Source organism: Podarcis cretensis (assembly GCF_951804945.1).
Source record: "Podarcis cretensis genome assembly, chromosome: 2".
Taxonomy (NCBI): Eukaryota; Metazoa; Chordata; class Lepidosauria; order Squamata; family Lacertidae; genus Podarcis; species Podarcis cretensis.
This window is the reverse complement of record NC_137171.1, coordinates 98127882-98147787: the sequence shown is the minus strand read 5'-3', so window position 1 is coordinate 98147787 and position 19906 is coordinate 98127882. Positions and strand designations below refer to the sequence as shown.

The window sequence follows — 19906 nt, the reverse complement described above, 5'->3', positions numbered from 1 at the left end:
CATGGGAAGGGGAAAGGCAACACTTCTTTAAAATTTGAACTGCGAGTTGTATTTTTGTAACGGGCTGAGCAGGAAACTGAGGCTCAAATTTAAAGCAAGCAAATTTATTTTTTAATGAACATGTGTAGATTTCTTTTCTGCTTTGCTAAAGCTTTTCAGACCATGGGACCTTTACGGTAATGTTTTCATTTTCTTTCAAAAGTACAGGAACTTTGAAAATGACAAATAATCACATATGCACACAGTTGTACTTATACTTGCCTTAAGCGTCAAAGCTTTATATGAGACCTGTTGCTAATACCAGTACCACGGAATGATCTCATCTTTCATTCTGGCTAAATTCCAACATACAATTTCATTAACCCAGGTACTGCAGGTGATAAAACTCATTTTTCCCTAAAGAGACAGCTAAAAAGTACCAGTTATACATTTATGAAGTACCAGCAATCAAAATTATGGATTTTCTAAAAGGTTTTTAACTACTTTTATTGAAAGGAAAATCGCTGTCTCAGACTTTTGTGACACTATTGCTAATAATAAATTTTACCATTTAGACATAGCAATAATGTGGGAGATGGTGTCAATAAAAAGTATGAAACAAAGATGATCCCTGTCTCTTAAGTAATGCTTTCTGATTAGATACCGGAAATTAAAAGTGGGAAACATAAACTAAGCACCTAAAACTCCCATATGTGGTTATGAAAGACAAGAGGTTTTGTTCCAGCACAGTACACAGCACACAACAAATATCCTCAATGTAAGGAGAGAGATGCCCATTTCATAGCTATCTGTCCACTTGGAAAGCTGACCAAACGAAGTAAAAGAGGATTACCAAGTAACTCTTATCTCCATATTAAAACGATACAAAGTAATGATAGTTGTGATAATATCTTTGGGCCACTTCGCTAAAACTTTCACTTCTAATATTATATACATCACTAGAGGGCAGTGTGGTATTTAGGCCACTCTGACCTTTTTAAGTGATGCAACTATTGGAAAGGTCTTGAACTTCCGTACAATGTCAGTGAGGTTAATAAGCACGCTGTAAAAACCTGTGGCATTCAAATCTGAACTCCACTCTGCACGTTTGACAATCTGAGGAATAAAATGAACTGTTTTTGTGTGTTTGTGTTTTTAGATCTGTTAATAGGCAAGATATATTTCACACAGAACAGATTTCATACATTTTTGTCATCCTTTTAGGTCACTTACAGGAGATTAACAGCATGGAAAACCTTTAGCCAGCCACCTATTTTATGTATGTTTGAAGAAGTGAACTGCCAGGGCCATGTGTTTAAATTTTAAGACCATACATATCCTTGGTATATATACAGGCTTCGATATATGTAGGCTTTCCTCCCCCTACACACGCCTCTTCTAACACTGCACCAATTTTACCAGAAGTCTCTTGTTTTGTTAACTCTGGAGGTAACTTCAGCTCTAAAACTTTCTGACACGCAAATAATAGCAATTAATGCATTTGAAACAATTTATGATTTCCGGCTTTCCTTCAACGTGTATTAGCATATACCTGATCTCTTTAATGTGCACTTTTTCTTCCCAAAAACCACAAGCATAGTTGCTGGAATTTCATGTGGAAGTGCTTAAGGGGTTGAAAGTTAACACCTTTGTGAGCTGAGCAGCCTCACAGTGGCTGCTAAACAAAAGCCTCTTTTAGAAGCTTTCCTGAAATGTTTTCTTAACATGTTCCAAGTAGTTTTAGGCAAGCAACTAAAGTAAACAAGATGTTGCCATGATAAAAACACTTGTGAAAACATTGCAGAGTGTGCCGAGAGTTTCTCTCACACAAGCCCTCCTCAGTTTTATTAAAACTAAAATTCACATGATGCAGATTACCAGCAAGCCTCCATTTACAAATGACAAAAATCTCTGTTTTAAATATATATTCTGATGTGTTACTACTGCTCCTACAAGCACTCCAAAATCACAAAGCGCACACACATGCACATGAATACTATGCAGGTTACTGTGTCAAAAGTTATTTACTCTTGCAAAATAATAATTTGATTTAGAGGAAGAGAGAGAGAGAGAGAGATGTAAATAATATTGGATAAAACCCCACTGGGGGTTTGAATTACCATTTTTGGTAGTCCCTACTGAAAATATGTTGAAACGGTGTTTGCCAATATCATGAAAAAAGTTTTCCCTTAAAGTTAAATGGGCATATAGTCACTACAGGGTAGAAACAAAGGTTTCCCAAAGTTAGTTGCCCATCTAATTACATCTTCCTTCCCAAGGAGGGAAACTTCCAACAACAAAAACATTTTGTCCCCCTTTCCCCATAATAAATGTGCATACTGTTCACATGCTTCTTCTCTGCATTCTCCTGGGAAGAACTCTCAGCAAGCACACACTGCTATATCACATTCTCCTATGGGTGTTCTCTAGGCTCCATAATGGAGTAAGGTAAAGGGACCCCTGACCATTAGGTCCAGTCTGGGGTTGCGGCGCTCATCTCGCTTTACTGGCCAAGGGAGCTGGCATTTGCCCGCAGACAGCTTCCGGGTCATGTGGCCAGCATGACTAAGCCTCTTCTGGCGAACCAGAGCAGCGCACGGAAACACCGTTTAGCTTCCCGCCGGAGCGGTACCTATTTATCTACTTGCACTTTGACGTGCTTTCGAACTGCTAGGTTGGCAGCAGCAGGGACCGAGCAACAGGAGCCACCACCGACCTTCTGATCAGCAAGTCCTAGGCTCTGTGGTTTAACCCACAGCACCACCCACTTCCCTACCATAATGGGAGTACCCTGGAGCAAAATTTTACCACGAAAGCCTGCCCATCTGTGCTTTGCAGGAAAGGCATACAACTGGAAAACAAAGTCAGCAACCCAACAGCAACCAGAAAGGCGTTACATTATGTTGCCCTCTGTTTCACTTTCAACTGCCCCTCCCCCTTAATTCAGACATGTGGTTTGTAAATGGTATGTGAATTTAAACATAACAGTGTCATAATAGCCTTGGTGCAAGCTATGATTTGGAAACCAATGTCAAACCATGGTTTAATAGCTTCCCTTTGGCAGTCCTTAAAAACCAGTTCTGGAAAGCTGCTGTAGGGTTCAGATATAACAGCAAATCATGGTTCAGCATTGTGCTGGAACTGTGAACACTACAACGTTCCCAAAACAGGCAAGCTATGTGTTTTCGAGAAAATACCAGTGTAGAGTTTGGAAATAATGAAAACCTAACTAAACTACTACAATTTTTTTTAAGGTACTCAAGAACCTCCTGCATAGTATTCCCATATGGCAGTGACCCACATAGGGTTCTAAGGAGCAATTTAGTTTAAATTAAGCCAGCACAAATCACCCCTGTTCCATACTTTGCTTGGGAGTAGATCTATACCTAAGCCTAGCAAAGGGAAAACAAGACTCTAAAACAGAGTCTGGCTTATGTTCTGCTGAGTTGCCAAGTCATGTGACCAAGCTGAATTGAGTTATGAACCAAAGGAAGTTCCCCTGCTCAGACACATCCCTCACGGCCTCCAGAACATCCACTCTTTTGTGGTTTATGCCAGCATAAGATCCATCTGTCTCAGCTCAACCATCTGAGCCCCAGCTAAACCCAGATGAGGGAGCTATGCTGGGAATCTGCTGGATTTAGCAAGAAATCTGCTGAATCTGCAGTCACTGCAATGGATCTTGGGTTTGGAATCCTTCCCTCATCCGCCCGGGAGGGTGGGTTTCCCTAGTAAAATGAATCCATTTTACTGGGATATCCTAAACTAACAGTAGATTCAGCCATGCACTTTCTAGAGCAGCTTTCCCTAATCTGGTTTTTTCTAGATGTTTTGGACTACAACTCCCACTACCCTGATTATTAGCCCCTGTGGCTGATGAGAGTGATAGCCCCAAACACCGCAAGGGGTATCACATTGATGAAGGTTGTTCTAGAGAAGGGGAGTATTGCAAGAGTACTTTGACGTGGAACCTGTGGGCTGCTCACTGCCTTGCTGTATAGGAGGGCAGCAAGCCCAAAATTAGACACCCCCTCCCCAGCCCGTGTGCTGCCTTCCTAAAGCCAGCTAAGTGAGGCACTGGGGTTTGAGAAGTAGGCTGGAGGACTCTAGGATGCTGTCAAGAGCCCTCACACCTCCTTCTCCAAACCCAACACCTCGCTTATAACCTGGTGGCAGGGGAATGTCAAAAGTTGCTGAGGGCCACCAAAAAAGGCCTTGAGGGACACATGAGGCTGCACGCTGGACCGCCCTCTTTTAGAGCCCTGCTCTAAAGCATGGGTAGGCAAACTAAGGCCCGGGGGCCAGATCCGGCTCAATTGCCTTCTAAATCCGGCCCGCGGATGGTTTGGGAATCAGTGGGTTTTTAAATGAGTAGAATGTGTCCTTTTATTTAAAATGCATCTCTGGGTTATTTGTGAGGCATAGGAATTTGTTCATCTCCCCCCCCCCCCAAAAAAAAATAGTCCGCTGCCCCCCAAGGTCTGAGGGACAGTGGACTGGCCCCCTGCTGAAAAAGTTTGCTGACCCCTGCTCTAAAGCATCTAGATTGCACGGATCCCAAACTGATTGTGTTTACCCTACTACTCCTAGTTGGAATTATGCAGTGACTATTGGGAGTGCTTATTGCATATCAAATTACTACATGGGTGCCACGAAGGTGCACACCTCATCAGCCCTCGTGTACTTTAATTTCAAAGAACTGCCTGTGTGCCCAAGAATGGCATTTATCTATAAAAGAAAAAAAGAAGCCCAGTGGCCCTGCTACTGCCTCCCATATTATACAGCATTAGATATTTGAGGCAGAGCATACAAAATCTGCCTGCATTTTTGTTTTCTTGCTGCAGAGAATGAGACCATTCTGTCACAGCAGTAAAAGTGGACTTGTTTTTGTTTTTCTGTATTCGAGGCAATGCAGGGTGTGTTGGTTTCATTAGATTTAGCAGAATCACCTGCTGGTAGCAGTTAGCTCTAACTGATGGTACAATTGCATGACAACCAGTGGCTGACTGCCTCAAGGGGTGGAGGGAAGAGAAAACACAGAAAACCCTTGTGTAAAACTGCAACTTATTTTGAAAAGAAACAGGGAAATGAATGTGTACAATAGCTTATGTATCTGCTGATACTGATAAGCATCCTCCTGTTAGCTGTGAGTGAAAGACAACTAGGATTGTTATTTGAACAGAATATATCTTTAAAATCTTTATCCTTGTAGTGTTCCTTACCTTAAGAACAAACACTACAAAATGATTACAGGTGTGTGTGTGTGTGTGTGTCTGTGTGTAAAAAACCACCCTTGTTTTTTTCTTTTCTTTTCCAGCCTTTATTATATTCATTTCTCAGAATGTAGAAAACAAAAACAAGACTCTCAATTTCTTTTCTTATCTAGGAGAATTGAGGGCATTATAAAAGATTTGCCCCTTTTGAAAAATGCTTTGTGCCCTTGAAATTATTGCATAAGCAATGTTAACGGAGTTAAGTTATGAAAGGCTATGAGGATCACAGACAATATGGCATAGAACTGACTACAGGCATCCCCCCACTTAGGCAGGGGGTTAGGTACCAGGCCCCCAAGCGCATAAGCGACAACCGCGTTAAGTGGGGAGCATCCTCTAAACACTCTGTAAATACCCTCTCTGCTGCTCTCTCTCCAATCCAGACCAAAAATACTGTATCCAAAAATATCCACAACTAGAATTGAAGCTCTGGGGCCAGCTGGAGGCTGGAAGATGTGCAGAAAAGCGGACAGTTGTATAAACGGGCAACATGTGAAATGTGGAAGTTAGAAAGAACATCTTTGTCAGTGGTAGTTTCCAAAATGACAGTGGTAAATACAAAAAACAGACTACAATTTACAAAAATGGAATGCCTGCAGGTACCGTACCAACTTGTCAGTAAGGTAACTTTTATACCGCATTTAACACTTTTGTTTTTGTTTTTTTGGTAGTGAGGAGAAGTCTGTGTCAAACTACAGGGGCTCAATTAATATAATTAAAATTATATAATTATATATATATAATTAATATAATTAGAATTTAAGTAGTGTTGACTTTGCTTATTAGATACTTATGTGACACAATTAACAATGCATGTAGTTTTGCCAGTCTGTATTCAATAAAAGCAGTTACAAAATCAATTAAATAAGGAGGATAGACTCCGTTGCTTCTGTGTTGGATCTAAGGTTTGGTGAAAATATACCGTATTTTTCGCCCTATAGGACGCACTTTTCCCCCTCCAAAAATGAAGGGGAAATGAAGGGGAGCTGCCTGCACCCCGAAGCCTGGCCAGTTCCCCCCCCCAAAAAAAACTAGGTGTGCCCTATGGGCCGAAAAATACGGTATACAAGAATGACAGAGGACTGTCGTAAAAATCCAAACACTACTGGATGCGATCTGCACATGCAGCAGAGCTGAACCCAGTAATCTGTTGATCTCAGACTGTGCTGGTTGAGGGAGGTCCTTTGGCAGTCACCCTGAAATGTCCTTCTGCCCAGGCTTTACTGAGGACAACATGACTTGCACATCATGTGTATTTACAACAGACACCTTTGACAGGAAGCCACCGACAGCAGGAGATGTTTTCAGCTCATCCGAAGGTAGATTCATGCTTAATGAAATATATGAAATGCCAAAAAATAAATAAAATATTCTTACTTTAGAAATGACTGGAAATCTTCACATACTGCTTCACAGCCTGGCCATTTGCATACTCCGTGCCCATAAAGCGGATGGCTATGAGAGTGTTCTTCGTGGGATAAACTGATGGGGAAGGAAAAAAGCAGGAAACCATTATTAAGGTGGTGCTTTGAATGACTTTAACTTGCTGCAGCGTTGAAAGCAAAATATGTAAGTATAAACACATTAAAAAATGAAATATTCAGGAACGCACAATTCCATTTTGTTTCAAGGAAGCCCTCCTTTGAGCTTTACAACAGAACAGTCGCAAATGTGTTGGGATTGTAACAAACAGGTTATGTGTGTCTGATTGATTGATTAATTAATTAGAAGTTTTGTTAAGAACTGAAATAAACATAGGAAGTGAATGCTGGGAACATCTGACAGTGTAGCTTTATGTCTTAGATACAAAAAGTGTTTGAAAATTGCATATTTACAGCATATGGAAGACTAAATACCCTTGCAGTTTATATCTAGCATCTTAAGTAACTTTGAGGTAAGTTATAGGTGCTCCAAAATACTGTGTAAGACAAAAAGAAAGAAAAGCACACATATCTGTGTTACGGCATCTTTAACCCTATCACAACAGACCTGCATGATCCCCTCCTCTTGATACCTTCTTTGCAGTTCTGTTCATATTTCTTAGCAAAAAGTGAATGTTTCCCAACTATACAATTCATTTTAACAAGAAACGTAGCAAAAAGGGAATTCTGTCATTTCACTGGGATAGAAGGGTGCCATTAACAGCAGCACTGCTACCTAGGCCACCAAGACAGAGCTTATAAAAAGGTGGTTGGGGTGGGAAGCACCTTTTCAAACATCGAAGAGTTAAAACTCTAGCAGGATTCCAATCAATACATAATGATTTGGCCACACTGCTCCAAGTCATGAGATGCTTTGATCCAGGCCATGTGGTGCTCAGGGAAATGTATCTGTTGCATTAACTGATGAACCATGTTCTGAAATATCTTTACTCAACTTCTGCATGAAAACCTCTTAAGCAAAGGAAATTATTTTTTCCTGACAATTTCCATAACCTTAAATGACTTTTTAAAAGAAGAAATGTCAGTTATCTTGAAGGATGCACTTTTTTGTCCACATTCATTTCTTCTCCCAAATTGTTTTGTGTGTGTGTGTTCAGCTGACTGTCTTTGCCAGCTGCAAGCTCAAAAGAAAAAAAAAATGTTAAAATAATAATAGACATGCATGTGTCTCTATCAGGCATTAACTACAAGTAGGGGTTGGAACCCCCAATTCCCTCCCTGTCATATTCAACAGATATGAATATGTTACAAATCAGTGTAAAATCTTACTTCATAGTTGCTTTTGGCAAACAACAGAATGAGCAATATGATATTTTTACTGGCTGAATTATAAGGGTTTTCATTATTACTTAGACATATATCACACATTTCCTCCAATATAAAGAACCCAAAGCAGCATACAAAAACCAACATGTATGATACACACAAACAAAACAAAACCACTATAAAATCGCCAATAAAGTTCCATAAGCTACAGAGCAACCAACAGAGTAGCTGATCAGCAAAATAGAAACTTAAAAGCTCTTCACCCAAATGCTTGTTGATTTTTACAAAAAAATGTATTTACTTATTTCTTAAAACTACTCACTGTGGGGGACCAATCACATTTCTCCACTATGGTAAATGTCCTGTTTCTTGTCACTGCCTCCTAAGGATCTTGTGAAGGTGGGGCCATGAGCACAGCCTCTCCAGCTGACCTAAAAGCATGTGAGGGACCGTATAGGGCAGGGATGGGGAACCTGTGGTCCTTCTAGGTGTTGTTGTTCCTGTCATCCTTGACCATTGGCCATGGTGGCTGGGGCTGATGGGAGTAGAGATGAACCACATCTGGAGTCACTTCTAATATTATATTTGGCTGGGGATACCCAGCCAGGTGGGCAGGGTATTATATTACAGTGGTGCCCCGCAAGACGAACGCCTCGCAAGACGAAAAACCCGCTAGACGAAAGGGTTTTCCGTTTTTCGAGGCGCTTCGCAAGACGAATTTCCCAATGGGCTTGCTTCGCAAGACGAAAACGTCTTGCGAGTCTTGCAATTTTTTTCGCTCCCCCCCCTTTTTCTAAGCCGCTTTGCCGCTAATATCCGCTAAGCCGCTAATAGCGCTAATCAGGTTGCTTCGCAAGACAAAAAAACCGCAAGACGAAGAGACTCGCGGAACGGATTCTTTTTGTCTTGCGAGGCACCACTGTATTATTATTATTATTATTATTATTATTATTATTATTATAACAAATTATTAACCCACCCACCAGCCCCCTCCGTGGGGAAGGGGGGACAGTGGCTTACTTTTGAGTAAACGCAGCTAGGCTAGAGCTGGAAAGGCGGGGAAAGTTCCTGTAGAGTTGTTCTGGCTGTGGCCGAGCATGTGCTGAGGGTGCCCGGTGGCCATGGGAGATGCCAGCGGGCAGAAGCACCCTGAGGCCTTGATCATGCTCTATCAGAATCCTTTACACGATCCACGCGCTGGACATGTCTGGTCTAGGGCATCAGAAAACTTCTCAATGGAACTGAAAATTTCTCTATGCCGGTTACCCTAATTTTTCCATCACTGGAAATAGGTAAAAAGATGCTACACCTATTACTTTTCAAGTGCATAGGTTAATCTCCAAGTTGGAAATCAATTTAATTTGTAGTTTGCATAGCAGTACAAGAATCATTTGCCGCAATGTACATTAATTTCCATCAGCAATTAAATTCAAGCAACTGGAAGTCCATCACTGAAATAGTGGAGAAGAAAAATTGGTTGGGAAAATGTTGCTGCAACATGTGATTCTTGGGCTACAACAGATTCTGGTGTGATCTACCTAAATATAAGACACAGACTGTTGTAGGTTTGAGCTATCACATAGTTTTACAGTGTACCCTCATGCACATTTTAATCCTCCCATTGCATACACAAAACCCACAGCAGGTCAGAATGTCAAAATACAGAACATTCATGCTGCTGCTGTTATTTTATTTATATAGCTCCACAAATGTGCAATGGCACTGCATGAAGTTCAAGAGGACAGGTCTATGCCCCAAAGGTCTATGCCCCAAAGGGTATACAGTCTACCATCTGACGCATTAGAGATAGAGGAAGGAGGGGAAGAGAGGCAGGAAGAATGTGCTGTTGTGTCAATTATGTGTACTTGAGTTTAGTTCCTGGGAGGTTTGGGGATTATCTTGCGTGCTTTGTTAGCTTTGAGGTATTGGAGATGCCTTCTAACAGAGCCAGTGTCTTGTTTTGGAAGGAACACCAGACTTGGACCAGGGAGAGGGGTATTCAAATCGTCACTCTGCCAGGAAGCTAACTGGGCAGTGTTGGGCCATTCACAATCATTCAGCTTAAACTGCTTCACAGTGTTATGAGGATAAATGTGGAGGGAGCGATGGGTAACATATGCCACCCTGAGCCCCTTGGAAGGATAGCCATTGATCAATCGATGCAAATCATATCCATGCCCACTATATTGGTTAGTAGAGATGGCAACAACCTCTGTACTTTCAATAGATAAGAATAACAGCAAACTGTTTTGTGTGGTTTCTGGATTTGGATGCCATAATAAACTTTGACTGTAATGTAAATTAGCTGAGGCTCCTCACCAGGCTAGAACACTCTTCCCAGCATCCTCCAGCACAGTCACAAGGTGAAGATTAGAACCTTTCGTTTCTAATTTAGCAAAATTTAGTGTAACTATGTCTGTGTTTTTTGTTTCAGTACCTGGCAGACTTTGCAAACATTTTAAAGCACAAGCACAAAAGCCACACAAATACAACAAGGAAAGGACAAAATATCCATGTGTTCTATAGTTGCCAACTTGTAAATGCCAGTGCAAACCACATATCTAGTTCCTAATCTGTTTTTTTAAATATATCTAATAAAGACTAATAGCGCTCACCATTTTTATGAAAACATCCCCTGAGCCCTATATGTGAGTGTATATAGAATTCTGCACAGCTGTGTTCATGTTATGAATCATGAACACTGCTTTCTAATATGTAATCTGGTGGCTTTTGCAGAATCCTAAAAAATCTTCATTTTCATTTTATATTTGGAAAATAACATAATTTGCATGCCCAAGATATAGCTGTAGTAACAAAAACCCCACTCTCTATATAAATATGCACCAAAAAATTGGGAAAATCAGTAAGACCCGTTCCCCTGTACTATCCAAAAAGGTTTGTAATTCAGAACTGAAAACAATCATGCCGGACTATGCTTCATGTTTCTTGAACTATTGCCATCATGTGCTGACGGTGTTATTCTCCCCCCATACTCACAATTAAATTCCATGTGAAAAATAAAAACAAAACCTTTTTTGTGCTATTACTTGGGGAAAATAAGGGACAGAGAGAGGCAGAACTGAAGTAGTACCAACAGCAGTTCTCAGAAGTCCTTGGGTAAAATCAAGAGAGCTGCCAGTAACAGGATGTGTAGTTAAATGGGAACCTAAAGCCAAGATCACTGACCCCACACTGCAATCTCCTCTGCAATCCAGATGCAGCCAAGATTGCTGCCCCCTACACTGCGCAGCAATGGAGAAATGGTGGTGTTTTCTCCATTGGCCAGCCAATGGGTGCTCTATGCATGCTCTAATCCACTCTAAATCACATTATGTGAAAAACGCACAGGGGGAAAAATTCTTTTCACTTTATTTGAAGAAACAACCTAGTAAATTATCAATATACTGGGGCAGTGCCATATTTTGGTTCCTCGGTGCTTTATGCACGCTACGTGACTCCTAATGAACATCAAGTGAGAAGGGCAGATGCATGTTTCAAGACAAGGTGAGCTGTGATTAATATTTGCCAGGAAGCCGTGAGTGGCTGTAGTTCTTTGGCATGTGACTTATGTGCTTGAAAATATGACTGTTTTCTTTATACCTTTATGGCATATATGGGAATAAATGTAACATGCATGTCGCTGCAAAAAGCGTGAAACAATTTTTTCCCTTCTCTCCCCCCCTCCCTTAAGAAGTTGATTGTTTCATATTGGCGACCTGCACCCACTCAGACAAGGCCTTCCTTTAAACAGGCACACCAGAAACAAGATGCCCACACAAACAGGGATTTTAAAGAGGCTCTAGAAAAAGTAAAATATTGCAACTGTAGAAGAAGTCTAAATGAACAGAGAACTGTATGTGAAATTACAGTACGGATTCATGATTCACACTGGCCGAAAGAACAGGCGTGCTGTTTGAGCCAGATCATCATATTCACTCTTAATAACTGGAAAACACCTTCCCATCTCTGGGATGTAGCGGAAAAGGTCAGACAAATAGCTTCCTGTATTCTATACACTGAAGAGTAACTTTGGTTCCAGGCCCAAACAAGACTTGGACGGGATCTCATCTGCTCCAATTACTATCTGTTAGGTGGGTCACTATTCAGAGCTGCAATCTGAGAATAATTTGGCAGGTGGTATACGCCTGTTGTTGGTGAAATAAATCTATTTTAAAATCAATAAACTGGTTGAGACACAGGGGCAACTTTCACATACAATGGAATACACTCCCCACCACCACATGAAAAACAGGCTCTGGCTAGGAAACCTGACATGGATGGAGCAGCCCTGAACCGCTAAAGAAAATTAGGTTCATAACTGACAAAACTACTGAGAACGGCTCTCTCTGTGTGCCACGTCCAGACAGTAAAAGCATATGCATAGGCTCAGGTGCGCTCCTGGCTCTAGAAATTGCCACAAGACATAGAAAAGCGGTAGACTTCTAGAAGACTGTTCAAAGATTTAGAGATTAGCATTATCCTCTTGAATGGATGACAGTAGGGCTACCAGGGGGTCAGGGGAAACAGTGGAGTACTTCTTGGTCAAAGGCAAGTCCATGTTCTCTGCCAACTGAAACTTCTGAACAATTCCCCAAGGACAGCCCTACATAGAATGTATTATAGCAGCCTAACCTTGAGGTCACTAAAGACATGACTATTCAAGTACGCACAATGGCAAACCACACTTTTCAGCACGCACGATAGCACAGCCTATACGTTTTCTAGACCAAAACTGTTTTATAAGTGCACTACTGACTGAAAGAAATGGCATTGTTAGGTACCATCCTTACTGCATGTCAATGACTTGTAGAGTATGTACTCATTTAATAAAGTATAAAGAGATTCATTTTTCCCTTCAATAGCTAGCACAGAATTAAAAAACAACAACAACCCTGAACTGTTCTTAATAGACTTATATCAATAAAAATACTGTTCTAAAAACATAAAGGCCTAATTATACTCTTAGACAGACCTTTAAAATTTCCGCACAACCTTCAGTGTCTATTCTATGATCCTCAAGAGGGTTGCAGAGAGTACAGCCTTGAATGGGTTTAGAAATGTAGTCTGAATTTTGTGACATGCTTTTTGTTGATACCACTGAATCTGTCTTCACACAGCAACCCAAGGCAAAAATCAATTAAACAATTAATTTGGTAAAAAGGTAAAGGTAAAGGTACCCCTGCCCGTACGGGCCAGTCTTGACAGACTCTGGGGTTGCTTTTAATGTTTGATGTATCATAGTATTTTAATATTCTTTTGGAAGCCGCCCAGAGTGGCTGGGGAGGCCCAGCCAGATGGGCGGGGTATAAATAATAAATTATTATTAATTATTATTGTGCGCCCATCTCACTTAAGAGGCCAGGGGCCAGCGCTGTCCGGAGACACTTCCGGGTCACGTTAATTAATTTGGTATACCACCCTTAATCCAAAGATCTTAAGGAGCAGTTTTACCACTGCCTCCTTCAAGCAGGCAAGGAACACTCCCTATCGCAGAGAGGCATTAATCACCACCCTGGCCCAGCCAGCTATCCCCTCCTACCTGCTAGTTTTTATCAGCCACAAGGGGCAAGGGCCAGGAGCACAAGTGGTCATCCTGACCGATCCAAGTTATCTTTGTCCACATCATCAAGCCTTACTAACTGAAACCTATCCAACACAACAGGACTAGACAGTGCTCTGGAAACCCCTGAGATTTAACTGCTGTAACAGCGGAGTCAAGATCCTGGTGGATGCTAGTAACTTTATCATCAAAATGCTTTGCAAACAAGTCACAGCGAGCTGCTGCCAGTTCTGTCATCTCCTTCAGGCCAGACTGTAAAAGGCCCCACAGTACCTGGAAAAGCTCTGCTGGATGGCACAATGAGGATGCAATGGAGACAGTAAAGCATGCCTTCTTTGCTGCCTTCACTGCCACTAGGTAAGCTTGATGGTGAGCCTGTTTATTTGGACTAAGCTCTGGAGTATACCAGCGAGCCAAATGGGCTCCACAAAGCAGCAGAGGGAGTGCTCAGGGCTATCATGTCAACAGCCCAAGCCATTCAGATGTTCCAAAGATCAGCCAGGGCTTCAACAGGAGCACCAGTCATATGAGCTGGAAAATCCCCCAGGGCCATCTGGAAACTTGTTGGATCCATTTAGCCTCTGAGGGTGGACCATCCTGATAGGTCCCTAGCTTTCGTTGAGGCGGAAAAGTGCTGAAAGCCTAAATCTCAACAGGACGTGATCTGGCAAGTACCATACTGAAGTCTAGTATCTTTAAAAATACAACACTGAATGTTGACCACATGGTGAGAACATATACTTACAGTGCAGTCCTACCCATGTCTACTCTGAGTTCACCAACTGTAAGCAGAGTCAATCTCAAGGGCAGGATGGCTTCAAAGGAACCTGCCTGTCAAGTCCATTGGGAAGAGTGATCCCTGCCATCATCAACAGAGAAGTGAATATTCCATGCTAGGAATAGTTTGACCACTATAGTCCATGCATTGGTAACCTTGAGATAGGATTACTGCAATGCACTGTATGTGGGGCTGCCCTTTGGCCTGATTCAGAAGCTCCAACTGGTGCAGAATGTGGCAGCCAGACTGCTGATGGGTACACCCGGCTGACAACATGTGGCACTATTGTTAAAATATCTGCACTGGCTGCTCATCTACTACCAAGCCAGGTTCAAGGTCCTTGAATTAATTTTCAAGTCCTGAACAACTTAGGTCTTAGGATACAAGACTACAATGAATTGGTCTCTGCAAATAAGCTGGGCAGCTACTGGGCATTTCACATAGGTTTATTATTTAAAAAGATCGTCTTTACACTGCAGATGTCTTTAATTTGTTTTTAACCACATGTGTCACATACCAATGGGTTGCAAATGGTCATATCTTAGTAAATGCTTGCACGCGCGCGCGCGCACACACGCACACACACACATATATATATATATATATATTAAGCATTCCTAGCATAGAGGAAACACTCTGTCATGTAAAAGTGCACAGCATTCCCAAGATATTTGTTACAAGATGTTTTGAACAGGCTAATAAGAATATTCATCTAATTTTCAAGAATGTGTTCAGCTAATGTCCTGTTAGTTTGCTTACAGAGACTCAGTTACTGGGCTATTTGAAACAGTTTAAAGACAGCAAGCTTGAGCAATCTGCCAAGGAAAAGACGGAGCAATGTCCTGTGTGCCTATCATTCGCTCTTTGTTGAAATGCATAGTTTTCTTGCCCATTATCCTCATCATCTCATTTTCTTTCCTCTTTCTGGTTCTAAAATCATGTTTAATTAGAGGATTTCACATCCCAATAGGATATCATATTCATGCAGAGACCCTGCCACTGGAATGATGGTAATTTAAATCTAGTGATTGTCAGCTTTGTTCTCCTTAAGAGGCTGAGCCCGTTGCTATTATTGGCACACACTATTGAGGTGGACAGGAGCCACAAAGAAACTTTGCACTTTCCTAGGATGACCATTGCATTGTAAGTACTGCATGTCATCCACTAAATTCAATGATAATCTCAACTGCCATTTGCCTCATTAAAGTTAGGATCTCGTGGAGAGTTACAGACGTCACAACACAGCAGTCCTTGGTGTCCTGTGTCTGGAAAACCTGGAGCTTATTAACATAAAAGAAAAGATGTATAGCACAGAAACAGATTTATTTTAATTTATATTAATTAAAAAGGTAAAGGTAAAGGTACCCCTGCCCGTACGGGCCAGTCTTGACAGACTCTGGGGTTGTGCGCCCATCTCACTTAAGAGACCAGGGGCCAGCGCTGTCCGGAGACACTTCCGGGTCACGTGGCCAGCGTGACATCGCTGCTCTGGCGAGCCAGAGCCGCACACGGAAACGCCGTTTACCTTCCCACTGGTAAGCGGTCCCTATTTATCTACTTGCACCCGGAGGTGCTTTCGAACTGCTAGGTTGGCAGGCGCTGGGACCGAGCAGCGGGAGCGCACCCCGCCGCAGGGATTCGAACCGACGACCTTTCGATCGGCAAGTCCTAGGCGCTGAGGCTTTAACCCACAGTGCCACCTGCGTCCCTATTATATTAATTACCTACCCTTTAACCCAAGGTGCCAGGGCAAGTTAGAACAATTAAAACACAATTTTTAAAACAGTTTAAAACAACATGCAATCACGGAAATAAAGTGGGTCCAGATAGATAGATAGATAGAAAGATAGATACAGTAATGGAACGGGTTACTTCCGGGTTTCGCCACTCGCACATGCGCAGGCACTCAAAATGACGCCACGTGCATGCTCAGAAGTGGCAAATCGCGACCTGTGCATGCACAGGCATGGGTTGCATTCTGCTCATGTTGCGAACGGGGCTCTGGAATGGATCCTGTTCGCAACCAGAGGTACCACTGTAGATAGATAGTATAAAAGGCCAGGGTAAAAAGGTATGTACAATGAAGATACTAGAATCATAGAATTGTAGAGTTGGAAAGGGACTCTAATGATCATCTAGTCCAACCCCCTACAATGCAGGAATCTCAGCTAAAGCATCAATGACAGATGCCCACCCAACCTCTGCTTTAAAACCTTCCAGGAAGGAGAGTCCACCCCTTCAGAGGGAGTCTGTTCCACAGCTGAACCATCAGAAAGCCCTTTTTGGTGCTTAGTCAGAATCTCCTTGCTTCTAACTTGAATCTATTGGTTCGGGTCCTACCCTCTGGAGCAGGAGAAAACAAACTTGCTCCATCCTCCATGTGACAGCCCTTTAGATATTCCTCTCAGTCTCCTCTTTTCCAGGTTAAACATATCCAACTCCTCAACCATTCCTCATAAGGCTTGGTTTCCAGACCCTTGATCGTCTTGCTTGCCATCACTGGGATAAGTCAGTATTCAAGACTTGGGTAACAAATTACAATACAGTGGTACCTCGGTTTACGAACTTAGTCAGAAGTCCATTCTTAAACCAAAACCTTTCTTAAACCAGGAGCGCTTTCCCTAATGAGGCCTCCCGCTGCCGGTGCCCTTCCACCATTCGGATTCCGTTCTTAGACCGAGGTAAAGTTCGCAAACTGGGACACTATTTTCAGTTTTGCAGAGTTCGTAAACCGCATCGTTCTTAAACAAGACTGCTCTTAAACTGAGGTACCACTGTATACAGAAACTGATTGACAAAACAAATGCTTTCTTATCTGAATATAAACAGAACACAAAGCCCAGGAATCATTTAAGAAAAAAATGTAATAAGGATGTAAATCTGAGAACAAGAATACTCCTGGGTTATGCAGCAACATTCCATCAACCCTAATAAAATAAAGGTTAAGGAAAATTTCTTTAAAATAATTCACCAAATAAAAATATGTCTATTTAAAAATAGTCCAAAGTGCTAGCAGGTGTCTGCCAGACAGACCTGCCCTCACTGTCCTTTAGGGCCACCCCCAACATAATTTCCAAGACAACCTTCTCCGCCCATCGGGTTGGGTTTCCCCAGCCACTCTGGGCAGCTCCAAACATACTACTACTACCACTACTACTACTACTACTACTACTAATAATAATAATAATAAAGCGATAAAAGATCAAACATTAAAAACTTCCCTAAACAAGGCTGCCTTCAGATGCCTTCTAAAAGTCAGATAGTTGTTTATTTCCTTGGCATCTGATGGGAGGGCGATCCACAGGGTGGGTGCCACTACCAAGAAGGCCCTCTGCCTGGTTCCCTGTAACCTCACTTCTTGCAGTGAGGGAACCGCCAGAAGGCCCTCAGAGCTGGATCTCAGTGTCTGGGCTGAACGATGGGGGTGGGGGGGGGGGTGGTGGAGACGTTCCTTCTGATATACTGGGCCCACGCTGTTTAGGGCTTTAAGAACAGCATAGTATGAGAAATGTACACAGTATTCGGTTTTTCTAAGGGCAGGTTCATCGCTTTATGTGTGCAACGTGCAAGGGATGGTTTGCATCTGTGCATGAGTGGAACATCACAACTCATAGCATCATATTGTCTCACATCAACTCAAAACATTATGCTTTTCAATGGAAGAAACTAAAATGTTCAGTCTCTGATCTTAAAGAGCACAGGAATCAAGTGAAGAATAATCAAGTATGCAATCATGTGCATAAGTAGTCCTGTTTAGGCATTAACCGTAAAGTACAGTGGTACCTCGGGTTAAGTACTTAATTCGTTCCGGAGGTCCGTACTTAACCTGAAACTGTTCTTAACCTGAAGCACCACTTTAGCTAATGGGGCCTCCTGCTGCTACTGTGCCGCCAGAGCACGATTTCTGTTCTCATCCTGAAGCAAAGTTATTAACGTGAAGCACTATTTCTGGGTTAGCGGAGTCTGTAACCTGAAGCATATGTAACCTGAAGTGTATGTAACTCAAGGTACCACTGTATGTGGACTGAAAGTGCACTCTATTCTCAACCCAAGTTAGCTCTTGGAAGTTGCTGCTTGCCATGGGAGGGAAGATCTCACTGGCATCCATGAAAGCTTCACTCCCAACACTAAACAGCTGCTTTAGAGAGGCAGATCAGCCCCGCCCCCCCAATGGCAGTTATATACAGCTTCAACAGGTCTCCAAACTATGGATTTAACATGCAGTTTTGACCCGAAAGCACCATAGCAAAACTGTGCAGTCAGTGGATGCTGCCAAAGAAACAGTAACATATATGAAAAAGGCATTCCTTCTGATATTTTACTAAAGCCTAAACAACTCCAATTTCTTCATAAGTTTTTCATTGTGCCTGTAAAAGAGGAGTCAACTAATTTAAATTCCAACACCAATTTTAGGTGTGGATTCCTTTACCCATTTTATTGTATTGCATTTCCCCCTCCTCTGATCACTTCAGTTTTTATTTCAATTTGGTACCCAGGCACCCGGAATGCAGAGCACATTAGAAATACTTTGACAGGGAGAATTTAAGACCCAGCATTTTCTAGTCATTTCATTGCTAACTAATGAGAACAATTTCTCCTTCCTTCTCTTTTTAATGTCTCCTCATGTACTTACATACTATCATCATGGCCTCCCATAGCCTCTATTTTCCTAGGCTCTAGATATTTAATTCCCTTTAATCTTAGCTCACAGCCTATTCCCTTCAAATCCTTTATCATTCTGGTTGCTCACTTCGGTATTTGCACCAGTATTCTTTTTTGTTGTAGAAATAAAAATCTTTCCTTCAGGTTTGTTCTTAGCATCCTAACTGGTGTCACTGGTGCACTATATTTTATAATTGGAATAACAACTTTAAAAATGTATAAGAAGGTGATTAACACCAATATCACATTAGCCTTTAATAAAAAGAAGGCACTGCAATTTCTCATCTTGCCTCCTCATACAATTGCTTCTTCCAAGCTGATGTTTCATTTTATACATGTATTTTGATTTTCAACTTCCTATCAGAACCACACTCTACTTATCCTTGTTAAATCTCATTTTATTCCTCTCTGCATAGTTCTCTAATTTATTCAGACAAAGTTGGATTGATTCGGTATCTTAGGATCACTTTATTCTAATTAAACTAACATTTTGCCTATTTTTCTCACTGATCTTTAACACAGAAATGCCTTATGCTCTTGAATATATGATTCATTTTGAGGACCAAAAAAAAAAAAAAAGCAAGAAAAAAAAGCAAAACTCTGGCCCTTGTTCAACAGGATTCTTTAGAAGGGGGGGCGGGGAACATATGTCTAACTTTAAGCAAATGAGTAATCCCATTAAATTTTGTAGTATGCATATGTCTGAACTTAAACACCTGCTTGTACATCAGACTGGAGAAGAGCACAAAATGGTCATATACTGTAGACAATATTTTCTACTGCACCTTAAATGAAAGGAGGGCCCGATTCTGCCAGCACTCCAGAGAGTAACAGAGCAGCAGCATTAAAGAGATGAAAAAGCCCCAATGTCTAGTGAAATGGGAATCATCCCCCCAAAGTCCAAATACGGTACAAAATCTATTCTTTTAAAGGCAGGGCTTAAAAA

General features: G+C 41.7%; 1 protein-coding gene across 19 annotated transcripts in view; it reads right to left on the bottom strand.

Moving 5' to 3' along the window:
* Positions 1 to 19906, bottom strand: part of FOXP1 (forkhead box P1) — a 549153-nt gene that overhangs the window by 56161 nt on the left and 473086 nt on the right. For all 19 annotated transcript variants that reach the window (XR_013834841.1, XM_079961999.1, XM_079962007.1 and 16 more), the window contains one exon: positions 6630 to 6734. Coding sequence is in view for 18 of the 19 variants with exons in the window: in XM_079961999.1 (XP_079818125.1) it covers positions 6630 to 6734 (105 nt within the window). In the remaining variant the exon portion in view is untranslated. The remainder of the gene's footprint in view (positions 1 to 6629; positions 6735 to 19906) is intronic.